Source organism: Balaenoptera borealis (assembly GCF_965194805.1).
Source record: "Balaenoptera borealis genome assembly, chromosome: 20".
Classification (NCBI taxonomy): domain Eukaryota; kingdom Metazoa; phylum Chordata; class Mammalia; order Artiodactyla; family Balaenopteridae; genus Balaenoptera; species Balaenoptera borealis.
In genome coordinates, this window is record NC_138879.1 from 24146146 (window position 1) to 24163207 (window position 17062).

The following is a 17062-nucleotide window of genomic DNA, read 5'->3' on the forward strand; positions in this document are numbered from 1 at the left end:
CTTACCCATGGTCCCAAGACCATCCGGGCTCAACATGCCCCTCAGAGACCTGGGACTGCAGAGACTTTGGCCATCAGGGAACTCTATCCCTACAGACTGCACACCGCTCCCCTGAGCTCTGGACCCCCTTGCCCAACCTCACCACTTGCTCTTGAACAAACAAAGGGGGTAACAGAAACACCTACCTCATGGGTTTATCGTGAGGGTGACATTAATCATCTGAGAAAAGTGCCTAGCACAGTGTCTGGCACCCCCTGCACCATCTCGGGACCGTAGCTAGCTGTTGATCATTGTGTTCTCTCCCCTGGCTGGCCTGCCACCACCTCCAGCTCACCAGGTCCAAGTCTGACCTCATCCCCCCACACCCCCTCCACCTACAGGGCCTCAAGCCAAGACCTGCAGTCATCTAGACCCCTCCTTCTCCCTCTGTGGCCAGCCAGTCCCCAAATCCTGTCAATTTCTTCATTTCTACATCCTTAATATTCCTCATCATGATCTTTGATCTTCTTGCCCACTGCCATCACCTCTCAACAGCCTCATGAGTGGTGCCTCAGCCTTCAGGCAGCCTTCTCCAAAGGAGCCGAGGGGTTCTTCCTAAAATGCAAATCAGAGCCCCTCACTCCTCTGTTACTTTTCCCCCTATGGCTGGTAGGATAAAGTGCAAGCCCCCACCCCCCACCCTCCACATCCTTCATCTTCCTCTCCTTTCCTCCCTACCCCCACAAGTCCCACTAGCACTTCTACCCTGGCCTGGCCTGCAGAAGTAGCCAACAGGTCACCTCCTCCAGGAATCCTCCTGGATCACTTCCACACACAGCCCCCGCCCCCATCCTCACCCGCCCCCAGGCGAGGCCTGGCTCCCTCTGGTGTGCTCTCCCCGCGCTGAAGTGTCCTCTGTGAACCAAGGTTCACAGCACCCGCTCTCGTGAGGGCCTCCCCACTCGTCCGTCCGTCCCCCTGACAACGCTGCGAGCCACGACGGCCCCGGACCAGGTCGGCTCTGTTCTCCACGGTCCCCTCGGGCCTCGGCGCATCCGACTGCTCTGTGGACGTCTGTTGAATGGATGAATCAGGAGCCCTCACAGGCCTTGCAGAGGAGGCAAAAGCCCCGTAGGTCCTAAGGTGCGGCCGCATCTCCGGCCGCTCACACCGGCCCCGACTCTCGCGGGCCGAGGAGTAGCGGTAACTAGAATCCCCTCGCCCGGCTCCGCCGGCCAGGGCCGCCTCCTCCCTCCCCCGTGCTCCCGCTGCCTCCGCCCCTCCCTCCCTCCCTCCCTCCCGTTCTTTGTCTCCCGGGCGCCCGGCCTCCCCGCCACGCGCCCCCTCATCGCCCCTTCCCTGGGGACCCCCGCGGATCCCCGCTGACACGACGCTAAGAGTATCTGCCTGCCAGGTGGGGGACCCCGCGTCCAGCCGGGCGGGGAGGCGAGACGGTTTCTCTCTCTCTCTCTCTCTCTCTCTCCCTCCCTCTCCTCTCCTCTCCTCTCTCTCTCTCTCACACACACACACACACACACACACTCGCACACACACGCACACACACGCACGGAGCATCCTCCCGTCAGGTCTCCTGGTCCAGCCCCTCCCGCCGTGCCTCCTGCTTCCTGCAAACCTTCTCCTTCTCTCTCCGAACTCCCCCACCCCCACCCCCACATTCCCTCCGGTTCCAAGACCCCCCTCGCTGACCCCTACCCCTGCTCCCGGGATGGAGCGGATGGAGCCAGCCCGGAGCCCCCCGAGGCCGGGGTGACTGTCCCCCGCCCCTCTCCTGCCTGGCCCCAGCCCCAAACACCATGGGCCTGAGGGGTTTCTGAGGCGCCGGACGCTGAAGATGACAGATGCTGGAGGTGAGGTATTGGGACCCCAAGAGCCCCAAGGTGGACGGGGAAGCGGAGCTGGGGGTCTCCGGCTTGCGGTGGGAACCCGAGTGGGGTTGGATGGGGCGAAGAGACAAGGACCTTTCTTCCCCTGTCCCTAGGGGGGCCCGCACAGAGCTAGGGTTCTGCGCTGTTAGGAGATGGAGTGGAGATAGGATTTGTGTCCCTAATCCTCTCCCTCTGCCCGAGGTCCGGAGAGATTAATTTTTTTTAAAAAAACTGGTGTTGGGGGAGGGGGGAGAGCTTAACCCCTTCTTGCCTGGTGCGGAGTTGGACTAATGGATCGGACAGAACTAGCCACTTGGCTCTGATTGGGCGATAGGGGCCCTGAGAGTTCAGAAGGTGCCCTGTCCTCCACCCCCACCCCATCTCCAGCGGTGCTTGCTGGATGCCCCCAGCTTGGGCCTTATGGGAGGGGGGTCACCCCTTTCTCTAGCTCCACACTGCCTCCCCCTGCCCCAGCCTCCTCTCCCAACCATCCCTCCCCAGTTGCACTTCTTTCTTGGGCTCCTTCTCCTCTTCCAGGGCCCCTTTCCTCTTTCCTTCCCCACTGAGGGCCGCCTCTCTCCTGGCAGTCGATTCCGCTCTTCTCCACGCCTCCCCGGGGCCTCACTCAGGGCTGCTGGAGCCCTGTCTCTACGGCTTCTTCCCCTGGCCCCGCTGCTGCTGCTCTCAGGCTCATCTCCTTCTTGCTCTTTCTTCCTCTTCTCTGCAGCTCTGTAGACTGACTTTCCACCAACCTGTCTCTGTCCTGCTCCCCATTTCCTCTCCAGGGCTTGTGTACCCTTTCTTTGTCTTTCTCCTTCCCCTGGGTCCCAGGAAACTTAGAGTTCACCTACCTCCCTTTCTCATAGGGAAGGGTCAAAGGTTATTGGTGTTCTTCCTCTGGGAATTGGGAAGTTTTGGGAGGAAGGAGTGGCCTGGTAGAGTCAGAGCCCAGACTGTGTCCAGAGAACAGGTTCATTTCCACCTTGTAGCGGTTACCTGGTTTGAATGTGCATGTATGAGTGTGGCATGTGTGTGTGTGTGTGTGTGCGTGCATGTGTGTGTAGGAGTATAATGTTGTAGGAGTGTAAATGGGGGGGATGTCTAATTTTCCAAGGTTCAGTGTTGGAAGGGGGGGTGGGAAGGGCCTGGTGACATTCTGATGTCATGCTTCCCAGAGTTCCCCAAGGGACAGCGTAGGGAGGGTCTCCCATACACACCCCAGGGAGTTAGTTGTTGAAGAAAGCAGTTTGTGCTGAATCAGAATTCATTCGGCACTGATGTGAGCTGGAAGCCCCAGCCCACCCCAGAGGGTACCTGAAAGAGGATGGCATCCACAAGAGGGCCTCCACCCTAAACTGGGACCTTGAATAAAGAGCACATGGGCTCTCCATTCTCAGGTGGTCTAAGAGAGGAAGCAACCTCAGGGAGCCTCCATTCTGATGGGAGAGGCAGTTCTTATCTTCAGAGAGTCCCTCTTCTGATGGGGAATACTGACCCTTCTCCTCAGGAGCTCCCATCTGATGTGGGGGAGATATGACCCAGTTAGGGAATCAACGAAGTATGAAAAATTACTCATTTCCTAGTGGTGGGGAAGAGTGGATTTAGCAATTATATAGACAAATGAGAGGAGTGACGGCTATCTAGGACAGCTTTCTGGAGGAGGTGGCAGCTAGGTCCTGGTCAGATGAGCTTTGTGATTGAAGGAGGGAATTTGGTTCATTCTTAGGGGCAGCCTCTCTTCCCATCTACCCCTTCAGGACAGGAAGAGAGGTTCTAGAACTTCTCTGTTACTAGCACCCAGGGTTGAAGAATGACAGGAGGGTTCCTGGAGGGCCCACATCCTGGCTCCTTCTCACACCTCATTTCCTGCTTGCAGCCCCAAGCATCCACAGAGCCTGGGGTGGAGGTAGTTTTGAAGCTTATCCGGTCCTAGCGAGTATGGATCAACTCCCTTACCTCTACCCCTGTCCCTTCTCCCAGCAGTGTTCTTTCCTCATGAGCAGGTTCCAAAACTGCAGATCACCACCCAGGATAGAGCTGAGGGGCAGGAGACTGGGGTCAAGGTTGAGTTCTGCCTCTTATCTCTTGCGTCTCAGTTTTCCCATCTGTAAAGTGGGGATACTAAGAATCCCAAGCCTGGACAGTTCACAGTGAGATGATATCTATGTAATAACAGAAGAGGAGAATCGGAAAAGACCAAGCAGGCATGTAGCCTAGCTTTCCTACACCTGTCAAATGTGCGGTCTAATGCAGTGCTCTGCCCCATGGGGACCTGAGTGTTAGAAGTAATTGGAGATCATGTCCCAGGCATGCAGTATGCCCCTAACCCTGAGCTTCCTCCTTCTCCCCTCATCTGGTATTCCCCTGCTTCTCTAACACCCAGGCTTTGGTTTAGGGATGCTGCAATCCTACATCTGCTAGGAAGCCTGCCCAAATTGTTTCAGCTACATATATCCTGCTTTCCCACCTGCCCTTCCTTTCTTACTTCCCGCAAACAAAACAAAACAAAACCCCTATCCATCCATATTTCTTCCCAGAACATATTTGATGCATCATAGAGATTTGGCTCTACACTGTTCTGCTATGGGTACTCTTTATACCCTTCTGCATCTGTGAGTCTGTCTTGAACTGTGAGAACTGTGACTTTGTCAAGAACAGTGGCCCTGTTGATGATGCCAGCTTCCTGAACAGCTCATGTTCAGGGAGACAGGTGGTGAGTGCACCAGTGATGAGAGTGGGGGGAGGCAGGACTGGGTGATGGATGGGAAGATGGATGGGTGGATGGTATAAATTGACGGATGTAAAAATGGGTGGATGGTTGGACGGGGTGGATGGTGGATGGATGGGTGGCTGGAAAGATAGATGGTTGGACAGATGATGGATGGGTGAATGAGTGGACGGTGAATAGGCAAGTAGATGCATGGATAAGTAGGGAGGTAAGTAGGTGGGCGGATGGAAGAACATGGGTTCTCATTCTGATCTTGCCATTAACTTATTATGTGATCTTAGATCAGTCATTCTCCTTTCTCTTTCTTTATTTGTAAAATGAGAGGATTGGATTTAATAGCCTCCAAGATTTCTCCCAGATTTGATATTGGACAGCTTATGATGATTAAAAGCTTTTAGGGAATGCTAATGATGGAGGGGCCCAAGACAGTGATGGGGAGAAGTTCAGTGACCCGTGTGGAGGCACTCAGCAAATCAGCTCGGACCAGGGCTACAGGACAGCCTGTGTCTATACCCTGGACTTGCTTCTACCTCCTGCCTGCCCCAACAATCTGGGCTGTGGTTCAGATGATTTCTCTTTCAGGGGCCAGAGAAAGAGTTGTAAGGAGAGGTGAGGGCCAGAAGGCTAGGAGCAGGTAGCCAGTGGCAGCTCCCTTGCCTGCACCAACCTGAACCTCTTATCCATGGTCTTTTTTTCCTCTTTCGCCTCTTGTCCTCCCAGCTCTCTTAAGTCATGGCTTCTTCAAAGCTCCGAGAACCTGCGGATGAGGTTTTTGGTAAGTTCTGTTTGGCTGTATCTCTAGCCAAGGCTATCGGGCTTTGGGGAAGAGGAGTCCTGGGAACTTCAGTGTGTGTGTGTGTGTGTGTGTGTGTGTGTGTGTGTGTGTGTGTGTGTGTGTATTTTGGCCTTACAGGCTGAGTTTTTGTCACCGTTATCTGAGTAGATATCCAATTACAACAACAACGATGATAATAAGGGTCCCCATTTATTAACTGCTTGTCTCATGCCAGGTGCTAGGCTAGCACCCCCATTTCACATGCACTGTATCATTTAACCCTCACAGCAAGGCTAAGGAGTGTGCCCACTTGTCCTAAGCGTAGGACACGGAGCACAGAAATGACTTGCTTTAAAGATCACACTGCAGGTTAGTGGCAGAGCTGGGACTAAAACTCCAGACTGCCTAACTCCCTACTGGCAGCCACTGTGCTGTACACCAGTATTCCCCAGCACAGGTGACACAGGTTACCTCCGAGCTGCATAAATAAGGGACCTCATCTGCATGGATGTGCAGGGAAATCAAAAATGCATAACACACACTCAGCATCTACACCCCCAGGGGCAACCCCAGACCGACCCCCCTCTGTTCTCACTAGGGTGCATGGACACCCCCCACACCCCATCATTTACCCGCTGCAGTCTTTCTATTGTGTGGATTAGAGAAAGACCACTGACAGGGCAGAGTTCCCAGTATGCACTGGGGTGGAAAGGCTGTTTACCAGCTGGGTTCGGTGGAGGAGTCAGTGAGCAAAAGAAGGTGGAGGAACGTGGAGGGCGCGGTGGAGGCAGAAAGCTCGAGTATGCAGCCCTCAGGACTCTCAGCTGGGAGGGGCTCCTAGCTGTGGAATGCCACAGGGCCTCCAGTTTCTCCTCCCCTGCCTCTCATCTCTACCTTCCTTGCCCTCTCCTCCTCCCCCCTCCCCGCTCACCTCTCTCTCCCCTGTGGCTGCCACAGGCCCTGGCAATGCCAACGCCACCCGCCAGAACTGCTGCCTCCGGGCTCCTGGGGAACTGCTTCCCAGACTGGCCTCCCTGGGGCCTGTGCACGGAGGCTTTGCCTCGGGGACGCCCCCAGCCTCGAACTGTCTCTGGGCCTCGGACTCTGAGTCTCTCCATCCCCACACAGGCCCAGCCTGACCTCTGGCCTGGCAGAGGCGAGCTCCCCATTCCTTGGGCTTTTTGGCCTCCGCTCCCCTCTCCACCACCCCTCCACCCCCCCACTCCCCCAACCCTTCCTGTTTTCCTTCTACCTTACCTGCTGAGGTAGCTGCCTGCCTGGCGGCCTTCCTGAAGAGAAAGGTGATGAAATATTCATGACTTCCCACTGCCCGGGGCCGGGCTAACTCCCAGGGAGAGAGGGAGAGGGACAGCGAGATGATGGGAGGGATGGACAAGGTGATGAGGGCCTGGTAGAGTAAGGGACCAGAGGAGAGGCTGGCCCCACCTTGCCTCAAAAAGCCCCAAGCCCCTTAGGAGTTCCTTTGCTCCCTAGACCCTCCACGGTAAGATGACCATGGTTTTGATGTGGCCCAGATTCAGGTGCAGAGAGCCCTTCTCCATGGCCCAGGGCGGCTAGGCACCAGCTGCGCGCTGGACTGGTCGAGGATGTTCATCAGCTCCCTCCAGGAGCCCTGCCTACTGTCCTTAACTCCCTCTGCACCCTGGGCCAAACCTTCCTCTCCAAGGAAAGTAAGGGCCTGTAAAGTGAGGGGTTGGACTCACAAGTCACTCCCATCTCTGCCTCAGAGGAGGTAGAGAGGGCTTGGTAGTTACACCCTGAGCCTCTGGATCCGGAGCCGGAAGGCCTATAACCCTGGCCTGCCCTTCACCAGCCCTATACCCTCAGGCAAATTAAGGCTGCCCTGGGGATTCTTGGAGTCTCTTCCTCCTTGGGTTGTGGGGAGGTTTAAATGAGCTAGTAATTGTAAAACACTTAGAACACTCATATACACATACACTCTCTCACACACGTGTCACACACACACCATTCTATGCCTGTGTTGGTGCAATGAACAAAATAGAGAAATGTCTGCCTTCATGGAGCTGACGTTCTAATGGGTGGAGAGAGACAATAAACTAAATTAGTAAAATATATGGTAGGCCAGAGAATGACAAATGATATAGGAAAAAATTTAGCAGTGGGGGTTTGGGGGGTATTCTTTTTTTTTTTAAATAAATTTATTTATTTATTTATTTATTTATTTATTTATTTATTTATTTATTTATTTATTTATGGCTGTGTTGGGTCTTCGTTTCTGTGCGAGGACTTTCTCCAGTCGCGGAGAGCAGGGGCCACTCTTCATCGCAGTGCGCGAGCCTCTCACTGTCGCGGCCTCTCCCGTTGCGGAGCACAGGCTCCAGACGCGCAGGCTCAGTAGTTGTGGCTCACGGGCTTAGTTGCTCCGCGGCATGTGGGATCTTCCCAGACCAGGGCTCGAACCCGTGTCCCCTGCATTGGCAGGCAGATTCTTAACCACTGCGCCACCAGGGAAGCCCCTGGGGGGTATTCTAAATTGGGTGGTCTCTCAGTGAGAGAAAGCATTTAAGCAGAGACTTGAAGGAGGTGAGAGAGAGAACTGTGCAGAAATCGGTGGCAAGAGCCTTGCAGGAAAGGGAAGAGGAAGTACAAAGGCCCTGAGGTGCAGGATAGCTGGTGTAAGGAAGAGCCAGGAGGCCAGGGTGGCTGGAGCAGAAGGAAGAAGAGGGAGAGAGTCACTGAGCTGCCTGAGTCTGGAGGCCGTGGTAAGAACTCGGCTTCTTACTCTGTGAGCGATGGAAGTCACTGGAGGGTTCTGGGCAGAGAGAGGAGTGACACGGGCTGACATGTTTTATCAGGATCACTCTGGCTGCTGGGTTGAAAATAGACTGTAAATAGGAAAGGGAGGCGGAGGGAAGACCAGCCGGGATGATCTGTAATAATGGAGGCAAGAGGTGGTAGTGACCTAGACCAGGAATGCTGTGTGTTCTCCCTCTCCTTTCCTCTCCCCTCCTCCTTCCCCCCACATGTATGCATGTATGTAAGTGTGTGTATATACAGACACATATACACAATATTTTACTGTGGGAAGTCAAAAGTAGAGAGACTAGCACAATGTACCCCATCATACGCTTACGTACTCATCACTCAACCTCAACCATCATCAACTCCTGGACAGTCTTGTTTCATCTATATCCCCTTCCACTCTCCACTCCTAGTCTCCTGGATTATTTTGAACCTAACCCAAAACATCATGTCATTTCACCATAAATATTTCAGCATGTCTAGATCTATTTCCAAAGTAGAGCTAACAGGAATTGTGGATGGATCGCAGTCTGCAGGGTGAGAGGGAGAGGGAGGAGTCACAGGTGACTCCAGGGGTTTGGCCTGAGCAGCTGGAAGGATGGAGATGCCATTCACTGAGATGGGCAGACCGGGCAGCTTAGGGGGTGGGGAGGTCAGGAGTCCAACTGTGACATATTCGTTGAAGATGCCCATTGGACATCCAAGTGGAGGTGTCAAGTAGGCAGCTGGACACATGAATTACCAACTGGGTCTGAGAGGAGTGACTGGGTGGACAGTGGGGCCTTTCAGTGAGCCAGGGACAGAGAACCAGTTTGAGGCAAGGTGGTGGGTTCGTTTGATGGGTTGAGTTTGAGGTCCCTGGGTGATTTTGACATGGTAAGTTCCCTGGCAGGTGCTGAGGTGCCCAGACTTGGAATTCAGGGGAGGGATCAGAGTTGGAAATAGGTATAGGTAGTAGTTCAGCCACTGGGGTGGCTTAGGGGGTGTCTGCAGACAAGAGAAAGAGGAGCAGGCAAGGCAGGGCCTTGAGTGATGGGATGGGGTCCCTGAGATCATGAGGGGTGGAGTGGTGAAGAAAGGTCTTAACCCTTGCTGAGGTCTGGGAAGAACCTGTTCTGCCTGGAGAAGCTCAGGGTCACTGCAGAGTGAAGGCTGCATTCTCCGGTGGAGCAAATGGAAAGTGAAACTTGGAGCAGTAGGGTCTATGCATAATCTGTTGGGTTTGCCTACTCTTCCGCCATGTCCTCATCCAGGACCTAGCCCTGGGCCACGGACCCCAGGATGGGAGAGATAGGCTTCAGGGGTCTGTAGGCTTTCCTCTCTGCCACCACCACTAGCTTATGGGGGTCCCTCTGCTCCAGTTAACTGTGAGCCCTCTAGATGCTCAGCAGTGCTGTCTCTGAGTGTGACCTTGAGCATGGCACAGCAAGCCAGTGTCCCCAGCACGGCCAACCTCTGGAGCTAGACTAGCCAGGCTCAAATCCCAGACCATTGCTAGCTGCTGGCCTCAGTCAAGAGACTTAAACTCTCTGATCCTCAGTTTGCTCATCTGTGAAATGTACATAACAGCTGTCCCTAGCCTGCGGGTTGTTCTGAGTAGACAAGGTGATGTATGTACGTTCTGGCGTGTAGTTGGCACTTCTTCAGTGGTAGCAATTACAACCATGCTCTCTCCGGCCTCATCCTCCAGTCCTTCCCTCCACAAACCTGCCCTCCCATTGCCCTGGAGGTGCCCCCCACCCCCCCATCTTCCCTTCCTCCCAGCATTGCATATACCAGTTTTGCCAACCTCCTCTCTTGTAAACTCCCATCCAGACCTTAAGACCCAGCTTTGGTGTTTCCTCCTCCAACCCATTCAAACAGAGCCATCCTGTCCTCTGTACCTGTGAGAGGTTCCATCACACACTGTATGTATGAGCTGACATGTCCAGCTCCCTGCGAGACTGTGAAAGACCCAGCTCTCCATCTCATAGGACTATCAGTGCCCTGCGCTTGGAGACATTTGTTGAATGCCTGTGTGTGAGTGCAGGTGGCCACTTGAGGTGGGCCTCCGGGATTGCTGTCCTCATGTGTCTGGTCTCTGCCCCTCTTCCCCGGTTTGCAGACCTGGACTTGGCTGTGCCAGAGACCGTCAGACTGGACAGCAGTTTACACAAGGCCCGAGCCCAACTACTGGCCAAGGGCCGGAGACACAGGCCCTCCCGCTCGAGGCTTCGGGACAGTGCCAGCTCTGCAGAGGATGGTGAAGGCTCCGATGGGCCCGGAGGCAAGGTTGGGGCAATCCACCCAATCGCACATACCCCACCCACCCTTCTTGCCCCTGGATAATCCCTCCAAACCACTCTTCCAGGGAAACCACACCCCTAGACTTCTGACATAATAAGGCTAACAAATATTAGCTGCAGTTCAATTCTGGCTCATCTCATCCTTTCAAGGAAGGTATTATCCCCATCTTCCAGACGAGGAAATTGAGGCTCTGAGAGGTTCACTAACAAAGTCACACAGTTAGTAAGTGAAGGAGGTGGGATCCAGCCCCAGCCTATGTGACCGTAAGTCCCATTTCCCACCTCTCGCTGCTCAGCCACCTCTCGGCCCAAGGCACGAGGAAACCCTCCCTCCAGGCCCCGTAAGGACCTAGGAGCCCGGGCTCCCCTCCGGGAAGAGGGGAGGAGGGTTGGCGGTGAGCGGCTGCCCCTTCCCCAGGTGACCGATGGCTGCGGGAGCCCCCTGCACCGGCTGCGCTCGCCTCTGCACTCGGGCCCGGGGTCCCCAGCCGGGAGCTCCTTCTGCCTGGAGCCCCCGGGGTTGCGGCGCAGCCTGGACGAGGACGAGCCGCCGCCCTCGCCGCTCACACGCTACCGGCCCCTGCACAACGCCACCTCGCACGAGGGCCTGGCCGCCGCCTCCTGCTCGCCGCCGCGCTCCGCGCCCTCGTCCGACAGCTCGCCCAGCTTCGTGCGCCGCCATCCCCGCGCCAAGCCGCACAGCGAAGGTGAGCGGTGGGCGGCGCGGCGCCCCCTGCTGGCAAGCGGTCCCTTGGGCGCCGAAGTGCGTGGCGGGATTCGAGGGGCAGGGTGGCTGGGGAAGGTGGGGAATAAAGACCACGGTTCTTTCACTCATTTCCCGAGCGCCTTAATATGTGCCAGACACTGCTGGGCACTGAGACAAAAAGAGCAAGCAGATGCAGTTCTCGTCCTCACGGGGCTTATAGGTTCGAGGAGAAGCAATCAAATCATCCATTGATTAAACGTATAGTTACAAGCTGTATTAAGTGCCATGTGAGAAACAGTGCGCGGGGCGGGAGAGCATGTATCAGCGTGAAAGCATCCTGGGAGCAGCTGAGAGCATCCTGGAAGGCTTCTCTGAGGAAGTGACATGTGAGCCAAGAGAGAAGGTTGGCTACAAGTTGGACAAGATAAAATTAACAGGAAAGAGTAGTGGTCCCTACTTTTTCAGAGTGGTTTATTGTTTGTATAAGGCTTTCATCAACATCCTATTAGGTCTCATGAAATAGGCAGTGTCATTATCCCCATATTTGAGATGCAGGAAGCTCAGAAGGTAGTGACTTGTCCTAGGTCACACAGCTAGTGAAGGGCACCAGAGCCAGGTTGCCTGATTCTAAGTCGAGAGAATTCCTGCCACCTCACTGGCAGCTGCAAGAGGCAGACAAGCCACCACACAGGCTACTTCCTTCCTTCTCTTCCGCAAAAGATGACAGCCGGGATGCCAGCCCACCTGAGCCCGCCAGCCCCACCATTGGCCTGGATAAGAAGACTCGCCGAAAGTTCCTGGACCTGGGGTGAGTGGACGAGGGGCCGAGAACAAAGGCTTGGGGATGGGGTAGCATAGCGGGCAGCACCGTCCCACTCCCCCTTGCCCTCGCCACAGGGTCACCTTACGCCGAGCATCCACTAGCAAGAGCCGGAAGGAGAAGGGCAGCAACCGCCTGTCCATGGGCAGCAGGTAAGAGGTACCCACAGCCCCTCAGCCACAGCTTTTTTTTTTTTTTTTTTTTTTTTTTTTTTTAAATGTTTTTAAATTTATTTATTTATTTACTTATGGCTGTGTTGGGTCCTCGTTTCTGTGCGAGGGCTTTCTCTAGTTGTGGCAAGTGGGGGCCACTCTTCATTGCTGTGCGCGGGCCTCTCACTATAGTGGCCTCTCTTGTTGCAGAGCACAGGCTCCAGACGCGCAGGCTCAGTAATTATGGCTCACGGGCCCAGTTGCTCCGCGGCATGTGGGATCTTCCCAGACCAGGGCTCGAACCCGTGTCCCCTGCATTGGCAGGCAGATTCTCAACCACTGCGCCACCAGGGAAGCCCCGAGCCACAGCTTTTGCCCCCAGCTCCCTGTGGGCCCCAGCCCTTGCCTTGGTGCCCACACCCATGCAGGGCACTCTCTCCACAGGGAGTCGGTGGAGGGGTCCGGCAGGTCAGGGGGCTCCCCGTTCCTGCCCTTTTCCTGGTTCACAGACAGTGGCAAGGGCTCGGCGTGTTCTGGCAGCACCACCTCCCCGGCCTGCTCCCCTAAACACGGGGGCTTCAGCCCTAAGAAGTCAGCTTCTCAGGTGAGTCCGTGGCCTTTTGGCCCCCATACTGGCCCCCAGACTCAGGTGACATGAAGACATACTTCACCCTGGCTTGGGCTGGGATCCAGGCATCCCTGGAGTCCATCTGTCTGTCCATGGAGCCATTCAGTGATCCATTAATTCATCCAGTTTCTGAGTTCAGGCATTCACTCATTCACTTGTTTATATGCTGAGTGGTTCCTTCATTGATCCGTTCATTGCTGCCTCCATGATCCCCTAGTACACACCCAGCCTGAGAGCTCCTCTATCCCTGCTAACTCTTCTGCCTGGCTCAGTTCTGGCCCCATGTCCTGTCTTAGGAGTTGGGCTACATGTGTGGTGTGGAGATGTTTAGGGGAAGCAGAGATGAACAGGACCCCAACCTAGCTAGTGCTCAGAAAGTTCACAACCCTGTGGGACAAGTGAGACCGAGTAGCAGGAGCAAGAATGAGCATGTTTATGTTCACCAGGACTCCGCAGTCTACAAAGCTCCGAGTGCATGTTTTTGCTTTACTCTCACAAAGGCTCAGTGAAGTGGGGAAGGCAGACACACTCACCCCGCATTGTACAGATGAGCAAATGCAGGCCCAGACTGAAGGGATTTGCCTACAGACTCAGTTGGATTTAGGTGCCAGGCTCTATGACCCCCAGCCCTGTGCTTGTTCTGTGGTTCTGTTCCTTATGGACAGCCGGGTCAGAGGAGATCAGAAAACTGGAAATTCAGGGGAGAAGGGGTCCCTCCCTTTCTTCCTTCCCTTGTGCTGGGCCCTGGTGAACAGACACAGCCCAGGCCCTCACAGAGCTCACAGTCCAGTGAGGACAAAGACATCTAACCAGGTTTTTACAAGCCAGGGTGCTAGAGGCCATGCTGGGGAGGCACAAGGCAGAGACGTCTGACCCAGCGCGAGGGAACCCCAGTCAGCTGTCTAGAAAGCGACACCAGTCTGACCTCCTCCATTCCTGCTAACTACTCTGCCTGGCTCAGTTCTAGCCCCACATCCTCCCAGAGGCCTCAGATCCGATGCCTCGCACGAGTCACCACGCCCTGTGTGCCCGCCTAGCTCCTGGTTCATGTACAAGGGCCCTGAGCAACTCCTGGTGCCCAGCCCTGGACTTCAGCTTCATCTGGATGGGGGTGATGGGTCGGGGGTGACTGCCTTGCGCTTGGAGGTGAGATCTCTCCTCAGCAGCGTGCCCCCCTCCTGTCTAGGAATCCACTCTGAGTGATGACTCCACACCCCCCAGCAGCAGCCCCAAGATTCCAAGTGGTCCCCGGCAGGCGGCCAAGTGTTCCTACCCCTACCACACACTGTCCCAGTCTTCGGACGAGGTAAGCAGGCCCTGACATCTGACACAGCCAGGTGTGCGGGCCACAGGCCACGCCTTCCCCCCTCACGTTCCTTGGTCTCCGCCCCAGTTTCTGGATGAACCTCTCCCCACCATCTACCACTGGACCAGTCAGCAGGTGGGCCAGTGGCTGCACAGCCTCAACCTGGAGCAGTATGCCGCTGAGTTTGCTGCGAGGCAGGTGGATGGGCCGCAGCTACTGCAGCTGGATGGAAGCAAACTGAAGGTGGGTTAGAGTAGAAGGGCCACGACCCAGCCGGAGCCTAAGGCAACCTTCAAGAATTAGGATTCCCCTCGTCCTGACCTTTCCACTCTCTTTAAGACCACTGCCCTGGCCTCTGACCTCTAGGCAAGATCCTCGGCCTGATTGTTGCTCTCTAGCATGGGTTCCCAGTCTGACTCCAGCCCAATTCCTCAGTTTGACCTTCAAGCTCCAGCCCAATCTCCAGGTTGACCTCTGACCTTGAAGACTATCCTATCATCTGACTCTTGACTCTAATCAGTCTCCCCTGGTCATCTCACCTGATTCTTGGAGTCTTAGTCTCCAAGACTAAGAATCTTGGAGGCTGGTGGTTGTGGGAGGGAAGTCGGGGCGGGGGGCGGCAGGGGGTGTCTCTCTCATCTCTGTACTGGGGGTTTCTGGCCTGTCGTGCACCCTCTGCTGAGCTGCTTGGGGAAGCAGTGGTGCGAAGAGCCCCCCAGGAAGTCTCTGGAATGGAGAGGGGACTCAGCTACTGACTAGCTGTGTGACCTTGGACATTTTGCTCCCCGTCTCTGGGCCTCAGGGGATCAGGCAGGGTCATGCCAAGGTTGAAATCCTGAGTGGAGGAGTGGGAGCCAAGGATTGGGGTGGGGAGGGGGCAAAGGCCCTGGAACCCTCTACCCTCATCTCTCCCAATCACTCCCATTCCAAATTCTTGCCCTGAGGGTTCTGATCCATCAGCAGGTCTGGGAGGTGGAGGCTGAGGGCTGGCAGAGCTCCAGAGAGAGTACACCTGGGGCACAGAGAACCCGGGGCTTGGGCTGGCCAGGCCCGGGTGGCTCCGGGGCTCTCCCCCTCACCCTTGGATTCCTCCCCCAGAGCCTGGGGCTCAGCCACTCACATGACCGGGCGCTCGTGAAGCGGAAGTTGAAGGAGCTGGCAGCGGCCGCGGAGAAGGAGCGCAAGGCCCAGGAGAAAGCTGCGCGGCAGCGTGAGAAGCTCCGGCGCAGGGAGCAGGAGGCCAAGAGGAGCTAGGGGGACGGGCGGGCGGGCACTGGCGGCTGCTGGGCTCTGAGGGCACAGGCCGCCCGGGGAAGTGGGGCCTGGGCACCAGGCTTGGGCTGGCCTGGCCCCATGCTCTCAGGAGGAACAGCCCTCTCACCCTGTCTTCTGTCTGGACCCAGATTCCTCAGAAAGGGAGACCCCAGGGGGAGGACCCAGTAATAAATCCCATTTCAAGGACTTGTTTGGCACAGAGTTCCTGGGGGAAGTGGCAGATTACGGGCAGAGAAGCCAGGGCTGAAGCAAGTCTGGGAGCCCATAAGTGCCTGAGTCATTCTGACCCTCTGCCCTCAGGCCATGGTGGTCCTGGGACCAGCAGTGAATTAGGAGGCCTGCTTACCTTCCAGAAGCCCTGGGCTCAGAGAGGTGGGCTGGGCATCTCTGCAGGAGCAGGTAGATAAAGCAGTTCCTTTCCAGCTCTCCCAGGTGACTGTGTGTCAGGAGAGCTCTGTTCTGCTCCGCAGGGAGGCTGGTGGGCCTGCAGCAAGTTGCACGCAAGGTAGGCTCCCAGTCTGCACTCCTCAACAGGAGAGCAGAGAAAGCAGCATGATTACCCCACATCATCTTTGCAAGGACTTTAGGAGAAGGAAGGGAGGAGGCAAAGCTCCTCCTCTTCCCTGTCCCTGTCCTGTGGGTCTCAGCGGTGAGATAATGCCCTTGCAGGTCTGCCCCTCCTGAGGCCCATTCAAAGCCTGGTCTTTGACCCACTCTCCAAGCTGGGCCCACTTCTGCTGCTCCCTCAGAGGCCACCTGGGCCTTCCCTGAGGACAGAGCAAACTTGGGAGCTGGTGGCCACAGAAGACACCCCCTACCAATGCCTAGATGGTCCTGAACTGGTGAATCCTCATCCCAGCCAAGCAGAGAGGCAAAATCTGGGAGGTCCCCCGGAAGCTGCTAAATTGGAAAGGTTCATCAGCCATCCCCCATCTGGCCCTGGTCCCTAGCGAGGCCTCAGTGGGTTCCAGAACTGGCAGACGGTGCGGGCTCCAGTTCCTGGGCCACAGGGAGGAGTGGGGCCAGCTCCCTGGGTGGGGGTGGAGTCTATCCCAGCAGCCCAGAGCAAGCCATCTGTCCTTGTAGGGAGGGAGTGTGCAGGTACGGTGCTGGCCAGAGGCTAGCCCAGCTTCTGGAGCACTGGCCGGAGTTAACAATGAGGCCAGGGGCCTCCAATTAGAGACCTCCCTCCACCTCCTCCCATCCGCCTGGAGCGGTGGACAGGACCCGATGCATGCCTACTCCCCTCGTTCCAGCCCAAGCGCTGTGGCCTGAGGGCTACCCCTATTCCTGGGTCTCAGTCGTTTCCTCCTCTCTGCTATCTGTGCCGGGAGAGGGGCTTCAGAGAGGGGACTGAGATATGGGGGCATCAGTACCACCTGGGCCCACAGGAGGGGCCAGTGGGGAAGGTGAAAAGTTCCCAGGTCCTTGAAGCCATCAGGAGTTATCTGGGTGCCCACCTGCATGTGAAGGGGGAGGCGGTACTCAGTTTATTTCAATAAACACTTATGATGTGCCAGTGACCTTTCTGTCTGCCCCAGCTGGGGGTTGGGCTGGGCCCCGAATGTGGGAGGCCACAGTTCTGTCCCTGGGTGCTGCACTGTCAAGTGCTCTGAATGGACAGCTGTGGCCGCTGGTATACTCGGCACGCACTGAACCATGTCCTGAGCTGGGATCAGGTGTCCCGAGAGCGTCATGTGTTGGTCACAGGGACTGCAGTCTGTATGCGTTTATACGT

At 56.1% G+C, this 17062-nt stretch overlaps 1 protein-coding gene across 3 annotated transcripts; it reads left to right on the plus strand.

The window, feature by feature from the left end:
* The first annotated feature begins 1277 nt into the window (after positions 1–1277).
* SAMD14 (sterile alpha motif domain containing 14) lies at positions 1278–16843 on the plus strand. Of its 3 annotated transcripts, XM_082371741.1 has the most exons (10): positions 1278–1847; positions 5314–5368; positions 10257–10423; positions 10856–11144; positions 11864–11951; positions 12041–12115; positions 12560–12719; positions 13930–14049; positions 14137–14292; positions 15148–16843. In XM_082371741.1, the coding sequence occupies exons 2-10, from the start codon at positions 5326–5328 to the stop codon at positions 15301–15303; spliced, it is 1254 nt and encodes a 417-aa protein (XP_082227867.1). In that variant the 5' UTR covers positions 1278–1847; positions 5314–5325; the 3' UTR covers positions 15304–16843. The 3 variants fall into 3 exon arrangements, with proteins under 3 accessions (XP_082227867.1, XP_082227868.1, XP_082227866.1); XM_082371742.1 differs by lacking the exon at positions 5314–5368; XM_082371740.1 differs by lacking the exons at positions 1278–1847; positions 5314–5368 and having other exon boundaries at positions 6883–10423.
* The last annotated feature ends 219 nt before the right edge of the window (positions 16844–17062 follow it).